Source organism: Glycine soja, chromosome 8 (genome assembly GCF_004193775.1).
Source record: "Glycine soja cultivar W05 chromosome 8, ASM419377v2, whole genome shotgun sequence".
Taxonomy (NCBI): domain Eukaryota; kingdom Viridiplantae; phylum Streptophyta; class Magnoliopsida; order Fabales; family Fabaceae; genus Glycine; species Glycine soja.
The window spans coordinates 12403462-12429847 of record NC_041009.1 but is presented as its reverse complement, the minus strand read 5'-3'; the positions used below and the strand labels follow the sequence as shown (position 1 = coordinate 12429847).

The 26386-nt window shown below is 31.4% G+C and overlaps 2 protein-coding genes across 5 annotated transcripts; one reads left to right on the top strand and one right to left on the bottom strand.

Moving 5' to 3' along the window:
• The first annotated feature begins 7216 nt into the window (after positions 1–7216).
• LOC114424062 lies at positions 7217–12610 on the top strand. 4 transcript variants are annotated; one of them, XM_028390928.1, is made up of 7 exons: positions 7217–7326; positions 9828–9997; positions 10323–10392; positions 10510–10622; positions 10792–11494; positions 11609–11707; positions 12328–12610. In XM_028390928.1, exons 1-7 carry the CDS (start codon positions 7253–7255, stop codon positions 12479–12481), a joined length of 1383 nt encoding a protein of 460 aa, XP_028246729.1. In that variant the 5' UTR covers positions 7217–7252; the 3' UTR covers positions 12482–12610. The 4 variants fall into 4 exon arrangements, with proteins under 4 accessions (XP_028246729.1, XP_028246732.1, XP_028246730.1 ...); XM_028390931.1 differs by having other exon boundaries at positions 12313–12452; XM_028390929.1 differs by lacking the exon at positions 7217–7326 and adding an exon at positions 9164–9357.
• A 214-nt stretch (positions 12611–12824) lies between these two features.
• Positions 12825–17086, bottom strand: LOC114423329. Its single transcript, XM_028390053.1, has 4 exons — positions 16375–17086; positions 14847–15122; positions 14667–14758; positions 12825–13906 (listed from the first exon to the last, which is right to left on the bottom strand). Exons 1-4 carry the CDS (start codon positions 16942–16944, stop codon positions 13135–13137), a joined length of 1710 nt encoding a protein of 569 aa, XP_028245854.1. The 5' UTR covers positions 16945–17086; the 3' UTR covers positions 12825–13134.
• Positions 17087–26386: the final 9300 nt, after the last annotated feature.

The following is a 26386-nucleotide window of genomic DNA, read 5'->3' as shown; positions in this document are numbered from 1 at the left end:
AAGTAATTTTAATATATATGAAATTTTCAAAATAAATTTATTTAAAATTAATTATATTTTAAAAACTGGTTTATTTATTTTTAAACTATAACTAAAAACTAGTTATTTTTAAAAAATTTGAAACTCAAAACTACCCCAAAGAGACCCTAATATATCAAATCTTTTGTTTTTAATTTTTGTTTTCAATTAAGCCATTTCATCACTTAATTCTTAATTGACAATACGACGCAAAACAAAAGTTTTTATATATTAAAGATCCATTATAACAAAAAAATTATTAGCAACCTAAATAAAAATCAATCAATTATGAAGAATCTAAAACATATTTGAGTAATAGACTGACATTAATATTTTTTGCGGTCTATCTCTGTCTCTCTTTATTATATTATACAAGAGCTACTTTCCTCAATCTTTTTCTTACTTAAAAATGAGGATTAATTATTAATTAATTTAATCCTTTAATTTATTTTTCAAGCTTAATTGATTCTCTAATTATTAAAAAATTGAACTAAATCATATAATTTGGTCCTCTCATCTTGTTACTCATATCAAGATCGATTTCTCATAATAATTTGATGTTCTATCTATAACCTCGGGTATTCAATTATTGGGTATTAAAATGGTATATCAATAAATTATTAAACGTTGCCGAAAGACCTTCCCCAAAATCTATCATATTGTTTTACACACAATCCTATCCAGCGTAATTTTGTTGGAACACTATAATTAAAACTTTTGGTTCTATGGTGGAATCCCGATGTATCATATTGTTTTACACTAATTTTTTATTAGGGATTTAATCACATCTAATTTTTTTTATTCTTTCTCAATAATATATTGTATGGGAATGGAACTCAGGTCTTCCCTAGATTATTTTTCTGCACCCATGCTCCTACCAAAGCCATACGCTTCTTCAAATCAAATAATAAATATAAAAAAATCAACTAAATTTCGCCTGGAGCGGCTATGCACTCCTTATAAAACATTTTACCACTTCAGCAACAAAATATTATAATGCGTAGCTATGGTAAATAAAATTCATATACTTTATATTTAATAAGAAATTTATAAATTTAATGCATATACGGTTCATGAATGATGTGTGGTTTAATTACTGATCCAGTACTCATCTGGTCGATGAGTGGTGTGAGTTTTAAAACTATGAGTATTTCTACTCAAGTTTTTGTTTTTCATTCTTGCAATTAATTGAATTTTCGCGTAGCCACACTTTCTATTAGGATTAAACAAATTATTAAAAAAAATGTTACCATGATTAATATAACTTTAGTTTTACATAAAATTCTTTAAAAAATTATGCTAATATTAATTATTAATTCATTTTTATGAAATGACTAGCTACACACTATTTCATATTTTTCAACCAAACTGTGACATCTAAATTAACGTATGTGTTAAGAAAATTTATTGACAAAATAATATATATTTGCTAGTCAGTATTTGTTTTATATTATATATAGATAAATAACTAATTAAAAACATTCATATTATATTTATATATTAATTAGTATCATATTTAATATTATGAAATAAAATTACTTTCATCAAACCATACATACAAGGGAATTAATTAAAGCTAGTTAATTGACTACTTATTTTTTAAGTCTGTTTCTGAAAAAAATGGCACTGTGGTGTTGTTGTTGGAACCTTGGAGGACAAAATAAAGGGACAAGATTAAAGCTTTGATAATAGGTTGACCATTAGACTTTTTATAAAACTATATAATGCTCAGACTTTACTCTATGTTTCCTTGTTTTGACTCAAATAGAAAATAGTTGGTAAGATATTATATATCTTGTGTGACTTGTGTTATCACAATATATAGCTACCTAGGAAGTGCTGGCGGTGTCTTTATGCTTTAAAAATGTGCTTCAATAATATAGTTTACATTTGTGCTGTTCGTACACTTCTTTTCGGCTTGGCTATTTTAGAGTCTTTTGGTATTGAAAGGATTACTATACTAGCTTGCATGGGGGAGCATGTGTGATCCTAAGCTCATTTTGGTGTCCATTTGGACTAATCCTATACTTTGACTCTCGTCATTTTGAATTTTGGATCTTTGGGGTGATTGCTTTAAATTTTTTAAGTTCATTGTCAAAGCTTGATTGTGAAAAACCGTCGCTCATTGTTTGAAGTTAAAATATGGTATTATGGCATCTATCTGTTGCAATCAATCTTCTCGTTTTCAATGAGAAAGATTAACTGGTTGTGGACTTATCCACAAGATGCACGTTTTATTTATATATTTGCTGTTTTCAACTGCGATTGGGATTTATCATTAAGATCTTTACTGTCACTATAATAAAAAATTATTAGATAATTTTGAATCATCAGATATCCTTAATCCTAACTAATAATCTCTTATGTAATATGTATTTAAGTTTTCAATATATTACAAGAAATAAATAGTAATAATTATGTGTTATATGCATAAAAATTAATTGAGACAATGATATATTTTTTTTAGACTACTTAATAATTTTCACTTTATAACCGCATCACCCTCTCATCACTTACATCGATTCATATAGTTTTTTCAATATAAAAAATCTTAACATAACTGCAATCGCAACTGTAATTTAGAACACGGGTGCTCGATCATTTACAAGGCAATCAAGCCCACAGTTAACTTTTATTACATATGGTTTTTGATTGATTAATTGTTGAGTTGTATCTTTTTGCTTATACATTGCACATTTCTAACACGCACTTGTTCTAATATATTTTTCTATTAATTATTTTTTTTAGAACATCATAAGTAGGTATGTGTGTGTGTTAATACACTGTAATGTGCTGTGTGTGTGAAATGTTAACAACTATTTTTTAATATTATTTTTTTCAAAATTAGGCCCTTTCTTCAAGCGGGCAATTTTTTGTGTAATCACATGCTTACTATTATTTTTAATATTATGTTGAGTTTTGTATCATATAGTTGTTCTTTTTTTTTTTTTTGAGAATATAGTTGTTCCTGTTTATGTTAGAATTGCTCACTGCAAAATTTGTTCTGCTAACAAGTTATCACTAAATAAAAATGGTTGTTACATATTTAATTTTTTAATTTGTTAGCTTTTAAATAAATTTTAATTAGGAGTGATTTTATTATATTATTATTTTCTTGGTCATCTCTCGTACGTCGTTACGGCATCTAGAGGATATCTTTTTTTCTCAAGGTAATTAATTAAGAAAATCGTCTCCATTCTTCTATGAGAAGCTCAAAAGTGGGGACACTCTTGCCCTAGCCTATTGAAAGTTTCTCTACAAGGAAAGGCAAACGCATAAACTTTTATCTAAAGGTTTGACTTAATTAAGGGCGCAGTGTTTAGCAATGTTTGGATCCCCCAATAGGAAGGTGTATGTACATTCATCAACTATATCTTTAAGCAAAGAGGAGAATGTTTGAAGTGTTTTTTTCTTCTACGTTACTATTGCTATCTTAATTATTATCGAGAATTTGCAGCCATTTTTCACGAAAGGAACGTGCTGCTTGCAAACTGCACTGCTTCGGTTTTATACAATATCTCCATAAAATATATAACATTGTTGAATCTTCATATAAACACACTCAACAATGGGGAGTTGTCTAAGCCACTCCAACAAAAAGGAAAACCACATGCACAAGCACAACCGCTAAAACCTCCTGCAGGTATACCAGTTTGGCCATCAAGGTTAGCATACTTATATATCTCTTCCCTTATTTCTTGATACTCATGATATGCAATGTGTGCCAATCTTTGATTTATTTCTGTGTTATATGGTCATTTTTTACTTTTTGTCATGGTTTTGAAGAATTGTATCATTTAATTTGCATACAAGAAATCATTTTATCTTTGGTCAATTACACTTTACTTTCTAGTGGTTTGGTTCAAAAACACTACTTAGCCGCGTGTATGAATTGAAAATTGAGAGTTTACTCTTCTATGAATTAATTCATAAACACATTTTTTTTCTTCTTTGTTGTGAAGTTTGACATTTATCTATATATATTTTGCATGTTACCACATACTCATCTTGATATATTTTTCAACCTTCTTCTGAGGGTAGCTAGATACACATTAAAGGGGATTTAGTTCAAAAATACTTTTCCCCATGTATTTTATATTTACATAAAGGGGATGTTGAAATGAGAAAACTCTTAAAATAAGAAATGAAAACTACTAACAATATATAGCCTTTAATTATATTATAAATAAAAATAATTAACAATTGAGATTAAAACACAATTTTAAGTGATACCACATGCTTTTCTAATTTTCTCCAGATTAATTATCTTTTCATTCCCTTTCACTGTATATACATTGTTCATGTATACTTTCATGACTTGTAAAATTTTGCACCTCCCACGTTGACTTTAACACCAAATTTCCTTACCCCCCTCCCAAGAACCCCTGCAACCATCATTTGTCGTTGCCAAAGATAATTTTTGACAATGACGTTTCAATATTTTTTCTTCTTACATTGCAACCTTTACCCTTTCCTCCCTCCTCTCCAGTGATCTCTTTGGTGATGGTGACCCCATCAACAATTGTCTTCTTCATCTTCGCCAATAAATCAACCAAAGCATCATAACAATCCCTCAAAGAACCTTCCCTCTACCCTTCATAACATCAAACACAAAAACACCCAAGCTTGTTTCCATTCTCTTGCACCAACATACTCTTTAATGAGGTCATAATTTTTTTTTTTACTTTCCTACGTCTAAAGCAAGTTCTCGACTTCTTTAAGCAACCACACATGAATGCACTCAGAGGCCATGCCCACTACAAGAAATGTTGTGATTATTGACCATAAAAATCCGTCGGTAAATCAGAATTTCCGACTGATTACCGTCAAGCAAAATTATGTTAAAAATATGATTGTCGGAAAAAAAATTACCAATGGATTTTGATATTCCAACAGTAATTTTGATGAATTTATCCATGAAAAATATATGTCTATAACTATCAAAGGACTTATCCGTAGGTGATTATCTGTCGATAATTGTCAACAAAATTATTGATAAACATATTTTTTAATAAGTATCAACATATAAGTTCATGGTTAATACTCAATCATGTTATTGATGGATTATTGATAGATAGTGTACACGAATTATTTTATATATTATCCGTCAGTAATTGGTCGTTAATATTTTATATAAATTTAATAATCTAATTATTATACAATATTATATGCTATTGTAAATTAATATTATATAATGATAGCTTATACTCATTATCATAATCTCAAGAGTATTTTTGTTGTCTGTTTTCCTCTTGTTGTTGGTCATTCTATTGTTGTTCATGATAATCATTTTTGTGCTCTTGGTGGTTGTTTTGTTGTTGGTTTTATCCGTCGGTAATTTGTCGTTAATATTTTATATAAATTTAATAATCTAATTATTATACAATAGTATATGCTATTGTAAATTAATATTATATAATGATAGCTTATTGAAAGATGTTTTGTGCATCAAGTGGTAGGAACTGCATGACAAATAACTCATCCGCTCATTGTTCTTTCTCATTCAGTGAATCTTTTCCTATTTTGTGAAAGTCGTTGTCTCAGTTGAGTAATCTCTTCTAAGTCATGTGAACTACTACTTCCTGATGCTTTCCTTTTTATGCGTGAGGTCATTATCTCCACCTCAATAATCACGAGCAAGGTTTTTAGTCCCTAAAGTCTTAATACTCTCCTCCAAAGCAAGGTCAAGAGGGCTAGTCTCTGATTTGCCAATAGATGATGCAACCTCATACCTAACTTTAGAAAATCCATTTTGAAAATCTTCTTGTTATTCAAATAAATTCGTTCTTTCATCAATATAGTAAATATGAATAAAATGAAAAAAAATTAAAAAAACTCACATGTGTTCTCTTAGATCTTTTCTTCAACAAATTCACCTGTATTATACGGGTCTACTGAAAGACCTCATCAATATGTAGAGAACAATCAAATTTCATTGCCTACAAAACAAAAACATTGGTAGTAAATAAATAAACATTTAATATAAAATTATTAAGTTTTAAGCAAATATAAAAGAAGTTTAATATACATACCATGCACATGGCATGATCATGCTTGCTAATGGAGTCACTTGTATGAAGTGTCACCCTTTTTAGACCCTCAATTTATGGAGGCTTGTGCAGACTTTGAGCGGAAATAAGTTAAATTTCAATGTGTCAAAAATAGGATTTCACATGCCATCTTCAAGTCATTGTGGCTTCTTATTAGTCTTTGAAGCATCGTCAAATGTATCTGAACTTGTGTCCGGATAAAAAATTACTAAAAATTTTATAAGAAAAGATTTCAAATATTATTATATTTATGAAGACGAAAAATATATTTTAGTCTTATGTATGTAGCAAGTGAAACTACACGTGTCTGCTGAATATAGTAAAATGCATATGCATACATGATATGAATAGTTTTCGGGCTTCATCCGTTGGTGCCCCGTTTAATTTATTTGTTTACAATTTTTGTCAATAAAAAATCTTTTATGCATGACCTTAAATTTACCTATGTTTTAATGAATTGAGTAGGTTGTTGAATTGTCTATGCCTCCTATTATTTAAGCAGCAAAATTTCCATTATTTAGCTGACCCTCCTCATGATTGTTAAATTGCAATTAGCAAGCTAGGTTCACGATCACATGATTTAATAAATATTGATCCACTAGTTTCCTTTCCTTATTTTCTTAAGTTGTTGTTACTGATCCAATTGATTAAATTAAACTATATGGTCCCAATTTTCTTTTTTCGGCAAAATAAGAGATCATCCTAGCTAATACGTTATAAATGTAAAAAAAAAAAAAGAAGGAAAAAATTACAGCAAAAGCTTCATAAAAAAATGAAAAACAACTGCCGAATTTTTGCTCTGATTTTCACATGGAAGAGATAAAATCAGAGAACAATAAATACACTGAAATTTGAAAATTTTCTATATCTAATTTTACTGTATAAGAAACTTTAAAATTTATGTACAGTAAGTGAAAAAAGTTTTATATTTCGATTTCAACTGCAATGAAGAAAATTATTTGCCATATAAAACATAATGATGTAAAGATGTAACGTTTGTTTACATGGTAAAATCATTCCTTTTCAACGAAGGTGACAATCCCTAATTGAATTGTTTTCAGAGAATAATTAGTTTCCTAATTTGCATTTCAACTACTTATTTATGAGCTCATCTTCTGATGAAAATCGCAATATGTGATGTTGAAGGAAGGACGACGAAAGGGATAAAACAAAACTTGTGTGTCATGTATTCAATTGCAATGGAATCACCGCAAGGCTTCCCACACTATACAAAGGAGGACCTCCACATCATGAAAAGGTCAATTAATTTCTTGAGAAAATGCTTTGTTTTTTGGACCATTATGTTTGCAGTTTTCTTTCATGATATATTTTTGCCACGTTCGGTTTATTTGATTATTCTGTATAATGTACTTGCTGGCCAAGATTGCAATTTGGTATTTTTCAAATCGTCAATTGATTTCATTACCCACTTATTGTGTCTTCTCTTGTCATCTACTTGTCTTCATGTATCATTTTTGTTCAATTTAAGTCATACTGGTTTTTCAATGGTTTGGTTTGCTTATCTTTTTTGTTGCATCTTTGTGTTAGGCTGTTAGCAAAACATAAGCGATCTGTGTATTTTATATATCCTTTTCATTGTATTTGTAATTTGTAACTAGTAATTTTATGTTTAGATCTATAGTTGGGTGGGTTTTTTTACGATGAATATATTTTTTTCTCAAACAAAAAATATCCGTGTAAAAGAAAAACCAGATCCCACTCTTCTGAAATGTAGGGTCCCCTAGGATAAAATACAATTATGACCAAATATATTAAAATAAATTATAAATTTGTTAAAATATCAATTGATTTTGTTATTCTGCATTTTATCGTGTGCATATTTATCATATTAAAAAGATCTTTGTAAATAATTTTTAATGTCCATTTCTTTTTTAACAAATACTGCATCTACTACGAGTGTAAATCTGTACACTTTTTATCTTCTTTTTTTGCAAGGTTCTACATTATTCATCCAACCTGTCCAACTAATTGTAAATTTATAAACTTTTATCTAATTACAACTATTATGTATAATATATTATAATAATTATTTAAAAAATTATATCAAAAATCATTTCTAATTAATTATAGTGTGAATAAATTTATTCTGACATAACATGATTATTATTTTCTTTGTTTTTATTTATAAAATTTAAATTTGGAATGATATTTTTTTATATAAGATTCAACAATTTATAATGCTCTTTACATTAATTATTTTTAGACTAGAAATACCATAAATTAAAATAAGAGATAATATATTAACAAACAATTAAAAGAAAGGAAAGTATTAATGAAAATAATAATTTTAAAAAAATTATAAATTTAAGATAAATTTATTGTTATCAACTAAATTAGCTAGGCACTTTCATTAATCATTACATAATTGGGTCTTATAATAGTAACAAACTTAAGAAACTCTTATTTTTAACTATTTATTCCACGTTTTCTTAATAAAATATTGTTCAGTACTTATAATGATTAATGAACATATTTTCAGCATATCGTTTCATTTAATTATTTGACCGAGGCAAATTAAAAGTGGTATGTTTTCTCAAATCACCTGCATAGACTTCAGAATTTTAGTCATTAATTATAATTGATTAGGACATTTCAGTAAGATAATTCCAATTGATTTACCGTGATTTTTGTTTTTTGAATTTTACAAAGTCAACAATAACAATAAATGACCAAAATTACTGATAGTATATATAAAAAGGAAGTTTGCCGATTAACGAGAAATTTCATAGGCAAGTATGCGTTAATGCATTCAGCATTAAACATTAAGTATTTTAAGACATTAAACATCTATGTTAGAAAGAAAAAGAAACAATATAATAAAAGACATGTATAGTTAGCTATCCAAAATAATACTACAAGGAGATATAAGTTTGGTTGATTAAAAAAGAAAAAAAGTCATGAATTTGATTATTCCTACTAATAAAATTAACTATTAGCTAATAAAAAAATACTACTCCAAATAATAATAATTTGTAGGAAAAAAAATGAAAACATTAAATATATGAATGAAATCATTAAAAGGTTATTATAATAAAACAGAAAAAGAAGAAACAGAAATGAACTTTTGGGGGAACAATGATCTTGAGTCAAAAGCTGACTATTATACATTTATTGTATAAATTCGTTAAACCGCGAGAAATCAGATGATCCCTGAATCTGGTTCTACTCCGTAACTACATCTTTATATATCCCCAAACCTGGTCAATTCTCTCACACATTATTTTCTCTTTCTCTCTCTGCTTTCTCTGCTACAAAGAAGAGGTAAAAGGTAACTAACTGCGTTCTAGTACACAAACCAATCACTTGCTTGGTATATTCTCTAGTCTCGATGTTTCTCATTCTTTTTTTATTATTATTTATGTTTACAAGATAAAAAGATTATGTTTTCTTGTTAAAAAAAAAAAACATGTAATGCTCATGTAGGTACCTAACAGGCCTGCATTATATTAACCTTATACTATATGACCATGATATGAAATTGTGAATATTTTATTTGAATAAAGGTTTATATTATATTTTGTGATGTCAGTTCCTTGTGTAGCAGGCCGGCAGAGAGACAAAGATCTCATGTGGGTTTTCCAATGTTAGCTGCTTTCTACGTTTTATATAATATTTTGAATCATAGTAGAGGATAACATAAGAGGGTTGTTTGTGTTGTGTGTTGTGTTGTGCCTAAAAAGAAGAGTACTTGTTTGGTGCTTGTGTCAAAGAGGGTGTTGTTGTTTGTGTTTATTGCAGCAGAGGCAAGAAGAAGAATAGAGCAAGAGAAATTGGAATGGAAGGCAGAGGTGGAGGAGAAGTGAGAAGGCTTCACATCATTTACTTCCTTAGTCAGATAGGTGGTCGTGCAGATCATCCTCATCTGATTCGTGTTCTTCATCTTGCTCGAAATGGGGTTTATCTAAGAGGTGAGTTATCTTTGTTCTTCCACACTTCCTTTTCATTCTTCTAGTACTTTAGCCTCTTCTGCATCTGGCTCTGACTATAGTACCTCTTTGTTCTTTCTGCGCATAATGTGTTTTGATTAGAGTAATGACATATGAACACATGCTACAATGCAACACTCAGTTAACATTTCTTGTCACATCGTATAACCTATCATGTCTACAATTTTCTCTCTTTGATTCTCTAGGTGTATATGGGTTATTGGTGTTGATGGATCATTTTTGTTGTGACTAATATGTGATTTTTATTATCTAATAGTATTGCCTTTTTTTTTTATCTCTTAAAAAGATGTAAAGAGATGGCTTGGGGAATTGAGAGGAAAAGACTTGCCAGATGCTTTTTCTTGGTCCTACAAGAGGTTGGGTCATACCCTTCTAATCCTTTCTTTGGTCCATTTCTCTACCTCATTTTTTTTAACATTTAACTAAATGCCTGCCATATGATCAATTTGTAACTAACAATTATTGAACGGCAGGAGGTACAAGAGTGGATATGTGTGGCAAGACTTGTTGGATGACGACCTCATAACCCCCATCTCTGACAATGAATACGTCCTCAAAGGATCACAAATCCACCCTACCCCATTTGGTATGTACTTGGAGAAAATCACCATTCCCACTTATGTTGTTCACATTAAATATTTGAGTATGGCCACCCATAATTTCCATCAATGGACATTTCCAAAGCATGTATGCTTTTCCAAGAATGTTAAAAGACTCATTAACTTTGTACTACTTTTTGGATAATAATGCTGCAGCAACAACTCCTTCACTTGATGAAAAGAAAACTACTGTTTGTGATATCCATGCTGAGAAGAAATGTAGTCAAGTACAAACTATAGAGGACAAAAACCAGCAGCCGCCTCTAGCAGAAGAAGAACCTCGAATTCAACGAGACTTGGATTTGAAAACGGATACTCCGACAAAAGGGTCATCAGAAATCAGCCAGGACTCATCATTGGTCTTCAGCTCAGACAGGTCATCTGTGACAGATGATGACTCTTCAAAGGTCGAAGAAGAGAAGCATTTAGAGGCAACAGGCAAAGACGGCTTCAACGAAATCAACCAAGAGAAGTTAGAGGATTGCTCATTGCCTTCCTTGTATCACAATCTGTTGAGTAAGAAGGCTAGCCACAAAGATGACCTGAATAAAACCAACTCACCTGATTCATCCTCCTCCACTATATCATCATCTTCATCTCAATCCTCCTTTACTAAGATCAGGAGCAATTCTGCCAGAGTTTCTAATGTGTTCCGCAATTGGATCACTTGTGGCACTGTGGAAACAAATGATGCAGCCCTGGTCCAAATGAACCTGGCTCAAAAGAATTTATCTAAGGAACCTATCAACATACCTGAAAGAAGGGCTGAGATTTGTAAGGGAGACAAATTGGGAGGATCAGCCAGGTGTTTTGCGACTTCTTGGGGTCATCATCACCAGAAACAACAATATGGGGCAAGGTGGGGGAGTTATACTATAAATTGAGCTTTGAAGATTCTAAATATTGATCCTAATATTATTTGCCTGATTTCTTTAATTCTGTTTTATTTTTATTTTTTATTCTCTTTTTGCAGAAAAAGCTTTGATGGAAATGAAACTAGCAGGAGCAGGAAAAAGTTAGGGGAGTTGCTAAATCAAACTTCTTCCAAACCATTTGGTGGACCAACCTGCTCGTAAGTGACTAAACATGTCACATCTGAGTATGATTTCAATTGTTAGGCATTTCAACAATATTGTGACAAGAAACTGTTCATGAAAAATCATGGTCATATTTGTGGAGGATGTTTTAGCACACTGGTTGAGGATCAATAGGATACAGTACATTAGGACTTATCAGGGCCTGATTAATGCTCAGCTTAATGGAGGTGCATGGAGGCTAGAGGCTGCACTTGACTGTTTATTAGTCTAATAATAATTATGAACAAAATCAAAATATATGACCTACCTACTGAAATGACAAGTGTCAAAAGATTCCAACCAAAAGGCCAATGGAATGAAGATTCAGATGGTTTTGGATTATTAGATACTCATAATTTAGATTTTGTTATAACAAAAAAGTATAAAATATAAAAAAGGGTAACATTTATTAGCAGATTGTGATGTTTACCAACTTTTGGCTGCGGGGTACAGTGTCAAGTTTTTAAGAGTTGTATTTCATGCATTTTTAATTAAATGTGACTAGAGTAGTATGAGCTATATGTACTTGATGCCCATATGTTTCGAGATACTTTCGATTTCACATCTTTATCATAATCATGAATGATGAGACCGTAAATAGGACTTGATGATGCAGGCAATGCGGGAAGTCGTTTAAGCCTGAGAAAATGCACAAACACATGAAGTCTTGTAAAGGAATGAAAGCCTTGGGAAAGTCCTCCACAACTGTTGAGGAGGCACAGCTTCAGGGATCATCAGCTTCTTATACAGATTACTTTTTGACCAACTAAATAAATGTGAATACATTGGGTTAATTAATGCCTTGGCTTTCATATCAGAAGAAGGCATTTAGCATTTAAATTTTGATGTAGCTTCTCACTTGGTCTAGTGTCCTTATAAAAAAGTCTTTCTTTCTATCATTGTTTCTTGTTTTCTCTACCATACCCTTTGGCATGATTCTTTTTTTTTTCTCAACCAAAAACATAATGAGCTTAAGGTTACCAAAACATTCTGCACCGCAGCATGTTAAGAGTCGCCAACTTATTTGCACAACACAAGAAAGCAAGAATCAACAATTTATTATAGCCAATGAATCACAACTCCACCTTAATTAAAAAAGCAAGACTGTTGAACTGGGAACTCTCAAGGTTAATCCAAAATGAATATAAACCAAAATTTACTGTCAATAATAACATGTCCATATCATTAGAATACAGCTCAAAATGTAAAAATCTTGGGCATAACTTCATTCAGTGACAAAGACTAAATTATACAAGGTACATGTAAGATCCTAAGTTAAGTGGTTACACCAAGACCAAATCGATCTGTTTAAACTTTAAATATTCACTGTAATACCACTGTCAGCTGTCCAATGCACAGTCATTTGAGGATAGTATTCTCCATTTTGTCAATTGTTAGCTCTCGTAGTTCTTCTACATTTACTCTAATTAGAAGTAACGGCAGAATTAACATGCTCAAGTAGAAACCGGTACAAATTTTTCCTTAGCTTCTCTACCCGGTGATCAACCTTATCTCCACCAGCCAAATTATCTAACCAGTGATTCACCTGTTTGAGTTGTCCAAGAAGACTTGCAATTTCAGTGTTCCCTTCATTTTTCAACCCGAACTCATTACTCAGAGACTCCTCCAAGTACTTCAGGAACCATTCGCTAGATGCCTCAAGCAGTTTTTCTGCCAAACTCGCAGCCTCTTTTAATTTGATTTCTTTTGATCGATCATGTTTGTCAGCATCCTTGTTCTTTGCTGCCAAGAGATTCCGCTTTGAAGAAGGAAGTCTTTTAGCAGTTGAATTTGGCAAGTGGTTTGCTTGAGTTACACGATTTTGCTTGTTTTGAGCAGGTGAAGTCTCAGTATTGATGTCCTCGGGAGTATTCTCAATGACAACATAATGACATTTCTCACCATTTAGAACCTCACTTTTCGCCTGTGTTTCAAATAGATTGAATTTGGAAAGATTGGTACCTACGGCAGCTTGTACCCAAGATATAGCATTCTTTCGGGTGGGAACTTTGCATGCATCTTCTGTTAGACACTGTAGGGTAGAGTGGCTGCTTGACTTTGTTTCAGGAAGTGGGTTGAGTAACGAATCAAACAGCACTGTTACTCTCTGCAAACTCAGGTGAAGCTCCAAAAACTGCTTCACAAGTGATCCAGGAGAATGTGTTTGACCAGACTGGCAAAGTTCTGCATACATGCTGAAAGAGAATAATCATATTAGTCTATACAATTATGAAGCACATACTGTAGTTCATACAGACTCAAAAGAGGGGGAAAATATGATAGAATATGTTGTGTTTAGCTTACTTAAAGAAATAATGGCTTATGAGAGTTTTTGATAAATAGACAATTATTCCCCTTGAAATAAGCTGATCCAGACATGCCATTTAGTATAAAACTGAGAAATTTCCTTCCAATTCTGACTCCAAATATCTATAACTGACAATGATAAGATGTAGTGATGGAATAGCTATTTTCACTAGACATGAGAATATGAGATGCTCATTCCTTGTTCTATTTAAGATGGTCAGATTGACAATTTTGACCGCATGGTTGGAAAACTTACATTTGAAATAACATTCATATGGTGCCATACATGTAAAAAGATATAATCCACAATAATCTGTACCCTCAAACTTAAAGGGGGATACCAGGGGCAAAAGATTACCAGGCAAACTAGTTAAGTATATACTAACACATTTGAAAATCACAGTATGTCAATAACAGAGAATCATATCTGTATTTCAATAATTAGAAATTAAAAATGCTTTCTAAGAAAAATTGTTCAGGTTCATTACATTATTAAATGCATTAACAACACTGAATTAGCAGATAATAAGCATCTGTTACAACATCATGGATGAGAAATTCGTAGAGCAAATTCTAATAACAAGCAGGAAGGGCATAAAAAGATAGCAAAAGAATTGTGTATTGTATTTACAAGCAACAGATAGATACCACATGCATTGGATCACAGAATCTGTAGCAGATGCTTCTTCAAGAGACCGCACAGCCGCTAAAAAGGCAACAGTTCTATGAGTCACAACTTGCTGCAAAAGAGTGAAACAACAAAATTCAAAAACAGGAACAAGATGGCGACATGAAAGTTAGAATATTAGCCAGACACAAGTTTAATACCTTTCCAAGATCACACATGGGGAGTGAGACATCTTCCCAACATGCAGGAGTATCATAACACCAAGTCTTGAAATTGAGGGGGACCTTAACAAGTGGGCTATGAACAGTGCCACCACAGGGTGACCTAGTACTAGTACTAGTACTCTTCCTCGGAGGTGTGATTGTCAATGATTTTGGACACAGGTTCTCGTTTTTATTCTTCAAGGGTGAGACACTTGATGTTGGAGATTTTAGTGGAGAATCAGGTTTGACAGAAACAACCTTCTTGTCTATCACCTACAACACCATACACCACCAACCCACAATAAGCTTCAAGAAAGTTAAAGACAAGAAACGACACACACAAAATGAACCTTTTGTCTCATACAACATCAGAAAGTGTTTTCTCTACCCACATGATGCAGTGCTAGACAGCAGAGTATGCAGAACCATCAAAAGTTAATTTCTCTTTAAACCAAAGGCCCTACCAATACTGACCTCAAACATTCACAAAACTCAATTAGACAAATTCTTACCAAAAATTGTTAACAGAATGTCAAAGCATACAAAAATTTTAAAAAAGAAAACCGTTGACATGGTCCACACCAACAGAAATAAAAGCCTTTTAAAAGCGCAAAAAACATAAAATAAAATATAAAAAAAAGTCAAGAGGGCCCTCAACATTAACTTTATCCGAAACAGTGATCTAAAAAGAACAAAATTCAGCAGTGGAACGACAACCTCATGTTTCCTTAAAATTTACAAACTTAAACACGAAACATAGATTAGCTGCTGAATACGACTTAAACATTTGCGATTCTTAACGACTAAGAGTGAATTTTTCACCTTAAAAACGTGCCCGCCATCAAATTTGATGCTAAACGAAGACGCCCATTCCCCCCTAAAAAGAAAGAAACAACTAATATAAAACCCTCTTCCGTAAAAATAAAAAAAAAAAAACAAACCTCCCCACAAAGAAAAATTAACAGGAAAAAAATAAAAAATAAAAAGCAAAAGGGTAGCCAAAAGGCAAAACCTTTCATTCACCAGAGTAAAATAAAAATGCAGTTCTCCTGTTAGAAATGGACCTAATAACTTAAATCAACCTTTAATGCATGATCTATTAGGTGGATTATCAAAGGTGAAAACAAAAAAAAAAAAAAAAATCTAACAATGCATTTTTTATTTAGTTGAAAAGAAAAACAAAAGAAAGAAAATAGTTTCTAGAAAAAAAAATCATTTTTTCTAACTATCTTCTCTATTAAAATTTCAATATTTTTTCTCTTTTGATTTTCCATACATTCTACATGGTCCATTTGGAAGTTGGAACAGTGTTAGAAAGGTGGAAAAGGGAAGAAAAAATTTAAATTTGAATTAAAAAAATTTAAATTTGAATTAAAAAAATTATTTTTTTCTATACTTATGAAATCAAATCAATTTTTTTCTCTCTTTCCGTTTACTTCCCTTCCCTCCAAACACCCCACAACACAGTAATGTAAGTTGGTCATTAAAAAAAAAAAAAAGGTAGAAAGAGAGAACAGTAACAGACGTTAAGCGAAGTGGGGTTAGAGTTAGACTTCTTGGCCTTAAGATTGTTCGAAAGCGAACTCGCAGAAGCGGTTTTCCGTTTTGCAACCGGACTCTGATCCCAAACCCTTCTAGAAGAATCCAAACTCAACCTCCTCATCATCTCCAACCCCTTCTCCTTCTTAACAACCTCTTCTCTCTTCTTTTTCTTCGGAGTGGCGACGCAAAGCCTCTCGCTGGGAACCAACTCAGTAGGGTTCCCGACGCAGGGCCTCCGGCGGGGGAGCACGTTGAGGCCGCGGACAAGGGGGACGGGGGAGGCGGCGTCGAGGCGTGTGACGTAGACGAACTGGCCGAGGTGGAGCTTGCCGGCGCAGATGAGGTCGGCGTCGGCGTCGGGGACGGAGACGTAGGCGGAGTGGAGGGAGTCCGAGAGTTTTAAAAAGTAGCCGCGGCTCTGTAATGGGGAGGTTGAGGAGAGGCGCGGCACGATCTCCGTCACCTGCAGGAGGGCCTGCCGGTGAGCGGCGGTTACCTTGGAACCCGCGTTGTCCAGGAGCTTCGAGAGGACGCCCGGGGTCAGGGACGCCATGAGGAAGAGAAGAGAATGCAGAGAGAGAGAGAGATTCTAGTTGTGTTGTTTTTTGTTGGAGTTGGGGTTGGGTTCTTGTGAGTGCAAAATGGTTTTGGTGCTGCGAGTGTGAGGACTGAGAAGTGAAAATGACATCAACTTTTGTTACACAGAGCATAGAGATGCTAGCATTCTTTTAAATATATTCTTGTATACTACCATTCTTTTAAATATATTCTTTATTATTTACTAAAATTTATTATAAATCACAAGTAGTTTCACAGTTAATTTAATAACTATCCTTTAATCTTATGATTTTTAATCGATTTCAACCCACAATAAAATATATATTTAAAAGAATTATTCATAATAATTTTTTTACCAGTTACTGTTTAGACTAACTTATGTGTGATTGTTGTTAAATGAAGAAAATTTTGTCCAAAAAAAAATTAAATACAAATTTTATTGCTAATCAATCATTTTTCATTTGTAAATGTAGTAGGGTTTTTTGTTATTATACAAATCCTATGAGTTAAAATATAAAAATTAAAAATTAAACAAGAATTTCTTTACTGTAAAATTAATTTGAGAAAAATAAATATATTTTTATGCATAAAATAAAATAATTATTTTTACGACCAATTTTAGATAATATAAAACTAGGTGTTTTGTTATTAATTTTTAGAAAAACATTATGTTTAGTCTCTGAAAATATATAATACTAAAAGTCTAAGATTAAAAAATTATAAATAAGTGTACCAAAAAATTTTAGTTGTTTCATCTGAATATATATATATATATATATATATATATATATATATATATATTGTAGACTCCAGAGACAATAAGGTAGGTTGGATGATTAATAAAAAAAAAAGAGAAAAGAATTATAATAAAATCCTACTTCAAAATATGATTTATTTATTTTTGTAATTTTTAAAAATATATTTATGTTAATTTTTAAAAAAATAGCCATTATGGTGCAAGAGCCACGTAATGACGAATTATTCTTTTGAAAGACTTATTTAAAAATTAATTTTATGGATTAATGTGTAAATAATGTTACTGTGCTACATAAAGAACCAAATAATTTATTCTTATTATTAAGAAAAAAAACTGGAGTAATTTATTGTACAACTAGTAGGAGTATTAGTAGTTTGACTATATTCTTAATACTACATGCCAACATTGGCGTTAGAGGAAGGAAGTGTGTGTCATCGAATCTCAAAGTGACATGGGAGAAGGTGCAGGTAATGGCAGGGAGGATATAGATGGCAATTGGACATGTCACTTTTTTGAGATTTGAGACAAGAGAGAGAAAAGTCAGTTCAATGAGGCAGTGTAGACTATAGACTATAGATTAAGTTGAACTGGTTTGAGTCTTCAGGTTCCTAGGTTAATCCGGCCCCACAAAGCTAGTAACGACAAGATCTACCCGTGCAAAGTACCAAGAAAAAAAATGGACAAATGTTAATTGAAAATAAAAATATTAAAACTTTTCACACTCCATTACTCTTTTTTTCTTAATATATTCTGATCATCATTGGGCATGGCAACGAGACCTGAATTCATAGGGCTCGTCGTGGATCCATTTCGACTTTAAAGGGAAAAATCCGAATTGAAGTTGGGATCAAATTTTTTCAAATAGTTAAAGTTGAATTTGGAATTGGAAATGAGATTAATAATATTTGTTCTAAATTTGTTTCGCTAATAATTAATTTACAAAATTCATTTAAATATGAGATTATTAGATTGAATTTTATGTTGATATATATAATTTAAAAATATGTTATAGTTGTTATTTAAAATTTTATTTTTTATTTTATAAAAAATTATATTATTTAATAAAATTTTATAAATATGTCGAAGGAAGGACGAAATCTGACCCGTCGGAGACGGATATGGAAAATAAATATACATCTCTGTTAAATTTCGAAAGCGAAGGCGAGGAGAAAAATGGGAGAGTCGAGACGGGTGATGTAAGCAAAATCCGTCCCCATCCACCCGTTACCATGCCTAATCATGATTTTCAATATATATTTTTAACCTTATTTTTTAGTACAAACTTTATTATTTATTTTTTAACGAATAAGTGCTACTTATTAACAATATCCATAACAAAGAAAACATGAGAGCCATCGAATAAAGAAGAATAATTAATGTTGTTGCTTGTTGCGTGAACAAGAGTATTGAATGAGCACAAGGGTCTTGTTTCTTTTGTGGTCCCAAAACCCAATTGAACTCAGCCAGTGGTGGATTGTGATTCAATTTCAGTATTCACGTTTGGGAAAACGCTCCTATCCCAGGTGTGAGATAATTAATGGTCCTTGTCACCATGCATGATTTCGTTCATTTGTTGCCATGCTAGTACACATTTGTTTTTGTGTTTATGTATATCCTAATAAAAAAATTATTAGTTTGGTATTTTTTCTTTTTTGGTAAGCAATATGCAGAATTATATTAAAAGCACAAGAAGTGCGAAAAAGTTACAAAGAACCACCGACCGGGCCATGTTTGATCGTGTAATGCTACTGGAATATATTCATACTATCCGGTCACAACCCCAGATCACCAGTAACTACAAACAATTTGCCCCCTCTCCCTCCTACAAAACCCAGCACCCCACACAGTAGCAGCAAAACTTTTTTGTTTATTCATTTATTTGATATATATATATATATATATATATATATATATATATATATATATATATATATATATATATATCGATTTACAAGGTTCAAAAAGCTGAAAATTACCTGATCTAAGTTTACCTGCTAATCTATCTATATAGAAGTTACAAAATTCAAAAACTAATAATAATTTTAAAAACTAACAGATATGTAAAATTCAAAAATTAACAATAATCTTAAAAACTAACCATTCAAAGTTTATATGCTATGTATCTATAATTCTAAAACTAAAAAAACATATTTGCAAATCTAAATCTAAAAATTGTTAACAATTCAAATTTAAAACTTGAACTTCTTGATATGTGTCCAACATAAGCCATGTCCACAAATCAAATCGGATCTTGTGCCAGAGCTTCTCCTAATAAAAAATAATACCTTTGAACACCATCTTGTTTCCCTAGCTTTTGGACTATAACGACCCTGGGAGTTATGACTGAAATGTTCAATAACTGAGCCTAGAGAAACTGTTGAGATGTCCAACATCCGATACCAACTCCCCCAAATAGAGTGTGCGTTCTGACATGAGAAGATAGCATGATATACGTCTTCATCATTCTCATTACATAACACACATGAAATAGCTCCTTCCTGCAATTGGATGTGCCTCCTATGTAGATATACCTTTGCGGGTAGTCTATCATGTAACAACCTCCATACCATGAAAGACACTTTGTGACGAATTTTAATATGCCACATAAGTTTAAACACCCCATTCTCATGAGACCCAATCCGCAGATTATGCAGAGAAGAGTATGTAGACTTCACTGAAAAATTATGTGTAGTTTCCATCAACCGAAGCCAAGTGTCACACCCTACACCTTCCACTTTGGCAGTGTTGACCAAAGTATTGAACTCCTTCGCTAATTCTTTCTCCCACTCAAATCATTTTCTTCTCCATTTAAATTCTCACACCCATCTACCATCAACCCACCTCCCCATCTCATCCACTCTCAACTTTTTGTTCCGAATTTAGTAACAACCTTGTGAATTTAATTTGTAAGCATTCTTCCCCAATCCATCTATATATCTTTCCAAAAACTAGTGTATGCCCCATCTCCTACTCTCCACTCAATCCAATCCTCAAACCACCTATTATTTTGTCCCCCACATGCAATCTTTAAATCTCTCTACTAAATAGACTCATGATTGTTCACCTCATCCTCACATAAGCCTTGAGAAGCAACGTATTTTGAGTCTAACACCCTCTCCCAAAGCTCGCCTCTATTATTAAACATTTTCCGTGTCCACTTGGCAAGCAAAGCAATATTAAATAAGGATATGTCTGTTTGTGAACCCTAAGCTTTCATGTTCCTTAGGTGAACAAATTTTTTCCCACCCTATCTAAGAAATTTTTTCCCTCCCCTCCTCACACCCCCACAAAAATTGCCTTTGAATACTAACCAACTTCCTAAAAATATCTTTTTCCATTTTAAAGAAAGACAAAAAATAAAGAGGGAAAGAGGAAATTATCGAATTAATAAAATAAATTCTCCCAACAAAAGAGAGGTGTTTATGCTTCAAGATGCAAGTTTCTTCTCAAATTTTGAGATGATGGGCTCCCACGTCTCCAATCTCTTAGGGTTTGCACCGATAGGAATTTCCCAACAAACAAATAGGAATGTTAATATTCTACAATTCAAGTATGTAAAGAACCTCTCTATCTCTTCCAAATCCACACCAATGCCCCCAAATCTACCCTTATGGAAGTTCACTTTCAAACTAGATACAAGCTCAAAGCACCTCAAAGTGCTTTTAACAACAACCACATTCTCCAATTTGAACTCCCCCACAAATATTTTGTCATCCGCATATTGTAGCAAATTCACCTCAACCTCCTTATCCCTCATTTTGAATCCCCAAAAAAAATTGAAATTGTCTCTCTTATCAAATCACTTAGACCCTTCGCCACAATAGTGACAAACGGTGTAAGTGGATCACTTTGTCTTAACCCTCTTTGTGGTATGAATTCTTTTGATGGGCTTTTATTAACTAAATCGGACACCAGACTAAATACTAGGCAACCACGAATCCAATGAATCCACTGTTCATGGAATCCTAGCCTCTTCAACATATAAAAAAGTAAGCTCCAACAACTTGAATCATAAGCCTATTCAAAATACACCTTAAGAATCATCCACTTTTTTCTTTTTTCTTCTCACTTCTTCCACTACTTTATTTGCAATTAAAGGATCATGCAGTATGTTTCTCCCCCCCCCCCCCCCCCAAAAAGGCACTTTGTCGCCCATCAATAACTGAAGTACTCCTTGAACCTTGAAGCCTCTTTGTTGAGATCTTAACAACCACTTTATACATGCAACCAACTAATGAGATTGGTTTACTCTCCCAACTTTGTGGCTCTTGAACCTTGGGGATGAGAGCAATAAATGATGCATTAGCTCCCTTAGAAAAGTTCCCAGATTCATAGAAGTCCTCAAGGAAGTTAAGTATATCTCCTTTCAAAGTACTCCAAAAGTATTCGTTGGACCACAAACACAATAAGCCCCCTACTGAATATATTGTTGGCTAGGCAATCCATTCTACCTGTGTATCTCCCCAAATTGCGTGACATAACTCCTTATTAGTGTTCTCTTTTTTTGTTTCTTGTATACTCACAAACTGCACCCCCTCATTCAAGATCAGATTTTTTATGAACTTCCGCTTCATCCATTTCCCCAACCCCCTAACATTGTAAGATAGAATCTTCATTTGATAACCATTATGCCCCCCTCTCAAATCTCTTGTCTTCCTTGTCTCTTTCCTCCATAGTTTTCATCCTATCCACCATATGAATTTCGTTCTTCTTATCTGACACTCCAATGTTGATCCTGATGGCACACAAATTTCTAGCTTAGGCCTTTATATCGCGGAACTGAATTACACTACTGTAGGGTATGGAATTGCCTTGGATAGAAATTAGATTTACAACTGGAGATGCTTCACCACCCCTGTTAGAAGGGATCCTATTGATTTCATGTTGTGTTTCCGGAACTATATATCTCCACCATAATCTGCCCATCAACCAAATTACAGCCGATTACCATATTGGGCTCACATTTTCTTTCCCTTCATAACTACACCATACTCATGTACACGATAGGCCTTACTAGGTAGCACTTCAAATACTTCTCGTTGTTGCGCTTCCACAGTTCCTCCATACCCCTCTGATCATCGTGAAAGATCTCCATGCCATCCCCATCTGCTGATACTATCTAGCTGCTTCTCTAAATTCACAGCATTAGCCACTCCTTTGAAGCCAACAAAGCCAAAGCGGTGAGCTCCTCTATCCCTCCTGTTCAAAATGACCAAGGCGCAAACTTTTCCCCCCCTATAGACTAGACATGTTGTGGCTCTCTGGAAATCTTGAGAAAAAATAAGTTACTTCATCTTCCCCGTCGTTCCTTCATGTTTGATATTTTGTCTTACCTGTATCCACCCCTCTCATCTCTAGTTGATGCTTTGTGCTCTACTTTTGTGCATGTCAAGGTCAGGGACGATACGAACATTAGTTTGGTATTTTTTTTTTTTGTAGTGTAATATTTACTTAATGGAATTTGATGCATTAATATAGTCGTTATAAGTTTATTTAAATGATATGATATTTTGAAAGTACATATTAACTTTTCCTTTTATACATATATATAAACATCACTATTTTTTATTTAATTTCTTTAAAAATAATTTGTAGCTGTTTTTAAACTGCTAGAATATAAATAAAAAAATGGCCACCAAACTATACGAGTTAAATGTTTTGACAGTTTAAAATCGTCAAAAATTATTTTTTTAAAATTAAATTAAAAAATAAAAAAAATGACTGTAAAAAACAATCATAATTTTGAAATCATAAATACAATAAATAAAGAGAGACTAAAACTTTTCAAAAAATTGAGAAACTAATAAAAATAATTTTTTAAGGAGTTTAAAAAATAATTATTCAAATTTAAAAGAGTAAAAATATTCTTAAACCATTTTTTTCTTATCAACAGATATGTTCATTGGCTTGGGAAGTTAATATGTATATAATTAGTATATTATATTATGAATATAAGTTTATAATATTTATAGTTAAGCATAAAAAATATATGATTTTCTATTAAAAAATACTTATCATACTTTATATTTTTAGTAGAATAAATATTTTTGATAAAAAAATACTACTTTTAAATGCTAAAAGTTAGTTTAAGCTTAAATACTAGGAAACTTAAAATTAAATTAGTTTTTAACTGTTGATGTTAGTTTATTAATACTTATGTTAGTATATTAATGTTTTTGAAATGAAACTATGTTAACAAAAGTATAATAATTAACACATTTTTATTATATGATTTTTTTATTACTGCAAGTGTATTATGAAATATGTAAAATACATTATTAAAAACATTGATTCTTTGATTAAATTCACAAGGGTATGGTTTCCACCGGGCAAAGCAGCAACCCAAAGAGAATTAATGAGGCTATGGTACTTTAAGCTTACCATGGAGGTCTTTTCCATCATTAGAGGGTAATTTTTTTTTTAATTTATGAAATGAGGATAGTTTTTTTTTTAATTAATTCCAAAATAGTAGTGAGTCATACGAATGTTCAGGACTTTGTAGACAAAAGTCGTGAAACTTTATACAATTTTTTAATTTTTGTATCTTACTTTTTTTAATTTTTTTTCGTGAATTTTAATTAAAGTCGTGAATATTCATCCAAATTATCATTAGATTTCTACATGACTTAGAAGTAGAAGTTTTCTTTTTGACTCAGAAGTTGTAAAGCTTATTACCACTTCTTTAATTTTTTTAAAATATTGTGTTGATTTTTCATATTTTTATTGAAAATCTTATTTTTAAAAATTGATTAATATTTTAAATATTTATGAAGTAAGTAAAATAATAATTTTGTATGAACTAGTAATATTAATTAATTTTATTTAATAAAATTATTTTAATATTAATGACAGAAAACTTGATAGTTTAATACCACAACATGTATTATATGAAGGAGTGCATAAATTTGAAGTCATATAGTTAATCACGATTTTGGATGTGGCTAAATTAGGATTTTGGCTAAAATCGTATGATACTTCACGACTTCTAAGTTGGGTGGATTATTATGACTTTGAAGTTGTGTGAAAATTTATAACTTAGGGTTGTCAAGTAAAAGAAAATGCAAAAATCATATCACTTCTTACGACTTTAGTAAGAATAAGTTAAAAAAAATTCAAAGTCGAATAAAGTTTCACAACTTCTGCAAAATCGTGGAAATCCATGACTTGTCCTCATTTCTAAATTAATTTAAAAACTACCTCCATTTTGGTAAATAAAAAAAAAAAAAAAAAGCCTCCCGTTGGTCAAAAGGCTTACGATGGAAGCTGAAGCAATTTCCTTGTTCGGGAAATGTTAGCCCCCTTGTACTTGTGGAATTACATGCTACAAATTAAATGGTTTTTAAGATCCAAGATTACAAACACGGGCTTTCCAAGAAATAAAAGATTACAAATATTGAGTTAAAAAATATTACAAATATTGATCACTTCACACCAAAAAAAGAACTTTCACGAATTATATATTATAAAAAAATTAATAAAATCTTGTAAATATAATTATTTATAGTCTTGAAACAATGAGTGATAAAATAAAAATACTATTAAAAATGATATTCAAATATTTTGTCTAAAAAATAAAAATATAATTATTTCTATAATATAACTATAAAAGGAAAATAAAATATTTATCTAAAAATGTAAAATAATATCATTATCTTGACAGTAATAACTATGAAAAGAGAATAAGTATTTTATCAGTGAATAAAAGTTAAGTAACTAAAATAACAGTATATAATTTTAAAATACAAATAATCAATTGTAATATTAATATATTATATACTATTTTATATATATATATATATATATATATATATATATATATATATACACACATATATATATATATATTAAAAAATTTAACTTGTAAAAAATGGGGTCCCTACTTGTCACTCTATTGGATCCAACAATAGACACATAATAGAGAGCACAAGCAGCACCTCAAGACAGTTAATTGCCTAATTGTTTGTTTGGAGAAGAAAAAATATGGATATTAATATTTTTTTCAATTTAGTTAAAGAGAAAATAGAAGAAAAAATGCTGACTATTTAAGGAAATCTGTTTTCTGAATTTAAATTAAATAATTCATTTTTTCCTTTCGTCATTTCAAACACAACATAAAATTATGATGGAAGAAAATGGAAAGGAGATTTTTTTTTTTTTAATTTAAAAATATGGGTTAAATGTGATTTTGATTCCTAAACATCTTTTGAATTTTACTTTCAATCTCTAAACAAAAAATTAATTGATCTTAGTCTTTATATTATTCTTTCATTAGTTTTTTTGTCATTATCATTAAATATTATTATTAAATAATGATGTGACAGTTAGACGAGTTGCCACATTATCAATTAGTTTAATGTGATATCCTATGTTAACTTTAGGTACATCATTTTGGTGAGACATGTTAATACGATTTGAGTATATGATAGATTTGCATATAGTTGTTGTTTGTATCAATTTGAGTGGTGTAAAGTTTGGACCATTAATTAGCGTTGTCTCCCTTGTGTGTTCTTACACCATATGGTACCTAAAGTTAACCTTGTCTAAGTCCTTAACCATCTTTAAGCTTAAGAGAAGTTCTCCCTTATAAAATATCTTGTATTAGCATTGAAACTAGTATTGATGAAGTAGCCTAAACTAGTGATCATTTTACACCAAAAGTGAATAAGTGGTTTAAGGTAAC